The following is a 6177-nucleotide window of genomic DNA, read 5'->3' on the forward strand; positions in this document are numbered from 1 at the left end:
ATAATATACATGTTACACTGAGTTTCTGTGACTTTTATTGCCTTCAGCGCCGTTAAGTTTTATTGAATTTTATTGATTTACTAACTGATGGTTAATGTTTTATTTTTGTTCAGAATGGATTACATAAAAACAAAATTAATATTCTTGCAGTACAAATTGAATAGTTTAGGTGGCCTCATTTACATTGTGACGTAATTATTGGTTGTAAAAATGTATTTTTTCGTTAGTTAACAACCGTGAATTTTGATTTAGTTATCTTTCCTATTAACGTAAGTTGTTTGTTTATATTATATTTTGTTGTGTAATTTAGCTTACTTATTTATTTTGGACTTAATAATTACAAATATCATATAATTTTATAACAGTCGGATTTAATGTTAAGTATTTCACCTATTAATAACTATTATCTGTAGAATATATCTTATTTTAATGAAAACATATATACACCTACTTTATTCTATGCTTCTATTCTCTCATTACAGTAATTATTTTTTTACAGAACCCAGTTGAAGTGTGTTGATTCGTTGACACACAGAAACATATGTTGGCAGAATAAAGGAAGATTACTGTATAATTTGTTTTTATTTATATTCCAGTGAAGTTACTTTACTAGGATCTTTTATTAGCAAACAATTAAAACTATATTTTGAACAGTTATATTGTAATAAAGGAATATAAATTATTTTAATTAGTTTTACAACTTAACTTTTTTTTTAAGTTTAAATTTTTTTTAAATACATGTAAACGCAAACTCAATTGTAGATAATTAACAAAAGATAATAGTCTAATGTCAAACTAAGTTAACGTTTAATCAGATAAAAACAGATTACATTTTTGTTATACTCTCATAACCTTAGTTGCATACAAAATAAACAAAATTTAATGCAAACAAATTAAAAACTAAAACCATTTCCAACTCAAAACATGAAAACTGAAATATATTTCTATAGATAAGATCATATTTTTATACATAATTACTCCAACTAAAAACTTATAATAGTAATCATCGCAATTAAAATAAAATTGAAGTTCATCTTATTAAGTCTAGATAAACTTCATTCCAAATTCATATAAACAAATCTTTAAAGAGGTTGTACTAAGTTATAAGTATTAAGTTAAATTAAAAAACAATCATGTTAAAAGTAAACGCCCTTACTTGGCCTCATGTAATTAGCATAAAACTAATTTCAAACTTTTCAAGAATTTAACATCGAAGCTTATACAAGAATTTCGTAACCAAAACTCGAATTGCTAACATTAAACTTGTGTAACATTTAACTATTTTCAAGTAAATTGATCATTATATTTCATTATAGCCTTTTTTATGAAATTTTGCTTTTATGTAAAGGCTTTAAATGTTATGAAGCATAGATAGTATTTGTAGTTTAAAAATGTTTTTTTTAATTACAATACCTAGTTGTAAAATAATTTCAACTATCAAGCAAATTTGAAAAAATAAGTTAGTAGTGTAGAACAATAATTTCTTATACAAGGTAAGATACAAAATACAAACTTAAACTAAATATACTTTTTTTATCTTACAAAGTTAAAAGTATTCATCTAAAAATTTTCGATTGTAAAGTAGTTAATTGTGTTTAAAATAAGAGAACTTTTTGTTCAAAGTAAGCTCCAGGGCTCTTAAATAACAATTGTTTAAAAAACACAATAGATTAGAAACAAATTTTTTAAAAGGCGTTTAATTAGATTTAATATATTTGGCAAAAATGTTATAAACTAACCAAATTTTTTGCTGTTTAATGAGTTTGAAATATTATTTCTACAAAACTTTTCTAATTGTAACTTTTAAAAATCGATATTGAAAGAACAAATTAATTAAAGTTTAACTTACCTACCTCTGATCTAAAAAAATTTTAAATATCTAAAAATCAGTTGAAGTAACAAAATTGTTGTAAAATATGATCATATATCTAAATTGTTTTATATTAAATTTTTTTAGTATACAAATTGCATTATTTTATTCAAACTACTATAAGAATATTTTTTGCCAATTAAACATCTTTAGCAAACTATATGTTGATATAAATTGCGAAACTTAGTTTAGAAAAGTTTTTTGTTCTCGATATACTTAAGTACACTTATACACTTCAGATTAAAAATAAATTTTACAAAAAATTAGCTATAAACTTTAAACTCTAAAAAAAGCAAATTTACGTTTAGATTTTTCCAAACATTTGTTAAAACTTAGTTGCAAAATATTTAAAAATTTCACAACAAAAGTATAGTTTAGGAATAATTTTCAGTTTTCTAGTTCCAAAGAATAATAAAAATAAAAATCAGGTTAATAAAAAAGTTTTTTTGTTAAAAAGTTAATTGTTTCAAACTAAGTAGCACAATTTGAGTGACATAATTTAAATAATTAATAAATATCTAAAATTCTTAGAAACTTGATTTGCGGGTAGCCACTAATACTCTACCGTGGCATATTTGTACCGTATGATTACAATTAGTTTTTTGTAAAATTTGAATTATACTTATAAGAAACATTTTGACTGAAACCCGACTAAAAAATAAAAAGTGTGTTTGATTCAAAGAAAACACACAATTAAAACAATATAAATTATTTTACAATTAAAACAAAAAAATTACAATATAAAACTTAAAAAAAAGTTAAGTTTTGTGAGCATCTTTTAAAACAATATTTTTCATAACAAATAAAAAACATACGAGTGAAACTTAAAGAGACTTTTCAAGTAAACTGAACTGCATAACAATTTATTTATGAATCAAAAATATTCGTTTAATTGTCACAGCTGTTTAATTAATTAAGAACCGTTTTACACAGTTTAAAACTTTTATGTTAAGCTAGTAAACAGTTTTTAAACAACTAAAAGTCTGATTATTTTCGAATACAAACAAACAACTAAAATAACAAAAACAAAATAAAACATTATAAGTGGCAAACCTTTTGATTATTGATTGATAAATTGTTTTCACAGTTTGGTAGAGTATCTAAAATGAAAATAAATTATTGCAAAAATACAGAAGAAATAAAACATAAATAACTAGACTTAATATAAAGGAAACATGGTTATTTTATATTAGTAAAAAAATATTTGAGTAAAGCAAAAATCACTTAGATAGTTAATAATTAAAAAAACAGTTTCAAATGTGGTAACTAAATTTTATATAAAAATGTAAGTAAATTTTTTACTTAAAACATAAATAACTTGTAAGCTAAGAAGAATTTATGAGCACTATCAAAATTATTTTTATTATTTAAACAAATTTATAATGTTATCATAATAAAAATAAATCAAAGTTCATTCTAATCTTTAAATAATTACAAATACTTTATATATCTTAAGAATCAAACAGTTTTAATTTCAAAACCATGAAAGTAAACATTTTTGATACATTTCAACCTTAAAAAACAGTTTTTTGATAAAAATCAAAATCATTTAAGTTATTTATATTAAATTAAAAATCATTTATAGTAATTTTGTGGGAAATTAATGTTTTAATTAAAACTTTTGTTCCAATCAAACTCAAGTACACTTGGATAGCAACTACTTCAAAAGTTTCAGTAATTATGAACTTTTTTCTAAAAAAGCTTTAAATAGTTATCGAAAATATAAACTTAAATTTATTCCAATTAAAAACAAAACAAAACTTTTCTCACTTTCTAAAATTACATTTAAATTTTCTATATTCATAATCTTGGTTTTCAATTAAATAATTACAGTTAGCAAATTAAAATTTAAGCAGATAAGTTTACATTATTTGTTCTGTCAAAACTTATAATAGTAATTATGTAAATTTCTTACCATCTTTTCCAGTTAATGTTTTGATTTGGTTGTTTATTTTCCTTGGTTTTGGTACTGGAGGTATCTCTAAATGTATTGATTTAACTTAGTTAGTGAAATAATTTGCAAACGTTGAAGTAAAAAACATAAACAAAAAAACGTGAACAAAAAAAGTGTTAAGTTATTTTAAAAGTTTTGTAAGTGTCAACTAACAAAATTGTGAATTTTAAGATAAATCAAAAGTCAATACTTAATCAAACTTTTCTTTTTATGATAATATGTGATAGTTATAAAATATCAAGGTTAAGTTATACTGTTTTATCAAAAAAGACTAAATTTTGTTTCAATAACTATAAAAATAAACAGTAAAAACAATATTGATGGTTTCTATATTTTAAGCAAAAGGTCAACCTGAATATATATATATATTTTTTTTCAGATTTTCCATATAACAGCTCTTAATACTTTTTTTAATTACTTTATATATAGTATATAAAGTATTTTAAAAAAGTATTAAGAGCTGTTATATGAAAACTCTGAAAAAGTTATAATTGACCAAACTTGAATACTTAAAAATATATAATAAAAACAAAAAATCTAATCTTTTAGAAGAAGAAAACATAATTTTTTTGAGAAATAAAACTGATTTCAAAATCACAAAAACTACCATTATGCTTCAGAAAAAAATATCAAACTAGCCAAAGCCAGCCTTTTACATTTAAACTGTTCATACTCTGAACATTTCACAATCAGTACTTAACAGCCATTTAAAAAAATACATATCAATGTTCAGGAACTTCAATAATTATGAATAAAAACCTTTCAAGGCAGTTTCATCAGATGAACTCAACTGTTTTCTCTTTCTTGGTGTAGGAAGAGGAACTTCATCTGTTGAAATTATTAAGTCTAAAAACAATAAACATGCAAAACGTAATATAGTATATTAACTATGTATCATTTTGTTTCATTAGTTTTAAGTACAACTCATGAAATTTTATAGATAATGAATAAAGTATAAATATATAAAGTACACATTTTAAAATATACTAATGAATAAAACTATTTATTAAAAAAAAAATCAAAACAAATAGATCTAATATGCCATAGTTATATACTCATTTAGACAATTTGGTTCACAAGCTATTATGTTTTGTATTTGTACTCTTTCAGAAATTTTTTTCTTAGATAACATAAAGAATACAAAATTAAACTTGAACTATTCATATTTTATTCAACTTACTTGTTTATAAACAATAATACCTATATATTTTCCTAATTAAAACTAAAGTTTTTTTCTTTATTTTTTAAAAAAGTTTTCAGTTTATAGGATAAAAATCATACACAGCATAAAAATTTAATAAACTTTGCATAAACTATTATTATTAAATATTTTTTTAAATACAAAAGTATATCAAAAAATTTTGAAAAACTTTAAAAATTAGTATAATGAAAATAAAACAGCACTTACTTTTGATTAAATTTTCAGTAAGAATATTTGATTCCATGATATTCTAGAATAAATTTCCAAAAAAAATTGATTATAAATTAATGTGTGAATACAACATGATCAGTTTGAATTTCTCAATTGAAATATTTTTTCCCATCAAAATTGTTTATTTTGAAACTACGGATAAACCTAGTGGATAAAAAATGTAGTTTTTAAAACTCTATAATGAGAAAGTATTTGGCTGAAATGATACAAGTCTGAAAGAAATGCCGAACTTGTAAAAAAGTAAGTTTGTTAGTCAGCTAAGTAGTTTGTAATATTTTAAAAACTATATAACTAACTATCATTTATACTTAGTAAAAATCTTCAGATATTTTAGCAATGTCCGTTTACAATAAATATTTTAAAGTTTTTTGAATACATTTTTACCATTTAACATTTCTTACAAATAATCTTTAAAAGACTTAAAATTTAGCTCAAAATAACTTTAATTTTTTATAACTGTTTTCATAGTTTATAAAATTTATTTATTATTACTGGTCATAACATATTTCTAATATTTTTTTTTAGAAATAATTATTTCAGTTTCGTACTATTTAAGGATGTACTTATGTAATAAAATTTTACAGAAATCAGACGGATTTCTAATTGAATTTAAGGTTTAGTAATTTATCTAAAAATAGGAACCTTAAGGCTTCCGTAAACTTACAACTTTTTATAACTAGTGGTTTAAACTTTTTATTTGTCTAGGCTAGACGATTGACGATCTAAGAGTAATAAACTACTTTATTTACGATAAATAAATGATAACATATTGTCTCAGAACATTTAGAAAACAAATATGAAAAAAAAAGATAAATTCAATGGATCTAAAAAAATATACTTATGTCACCTCACCATTGACTTTATAAAAAATTATAACTTTCTTTGTTTTTGTTTTATATATAATTAAAAATAAATCATAGA

At 21.5% G+C, this 6177-nt stretch overlaps 1 protein-coding gene across 1 annotated transcript in view; it reads right to left on the bottom strand.

The window, feature by feature from the left end:
• The window catches only part of LOC145845881 (uncharacterized), a gene marked incomplete at its 3' end in the record, with an annotated part of 43922 nt that extends 38577 nt beyond the window's left edge, over nucleotides 1-5345 (bottom strand). Inside the window, exons 1-4 of the mRNA XM_082952898.1 lie at nucleotides 5233-5345; nucleotides 4584-4652; nucleotides 3786-3851; nucleotides 2924-2970 (exon numbers count right to left, since the gene is read on the bottom strand). Coding sequence (XP_082809024.1) covers nucleotides 2924-2970; nucleotides 3786-3851; nucleotides 4584-4652; nucleotides 5233-5269 — 219 coding nt within the window. The remainder of the gene's footprint in view (nucleotides 1-2923; nucleotides 2971-3785; nucleotides 3852-4583; nucleotides 4653-5232) is intronic.
• Nucleotides 5346-6177: the final 832 nt, after the last annotated feature.

The sequence above is a fragment of the Thalia democratica genome, unplaced genomic scaffold, assembly GCF_965202585.1.
Source record: "Thalia democratica unplaced genomic scaffold, ktThaDemo2.hap1.1 HAP1_SCAFFOLD_188, whole genome shotgun sequence".
Taxonomy (NCBI): Eukaryota; Metazoa; Chordata; class Thaliacea; order Salpida; family Salpidae; genus Thalia; species Thalia democratica.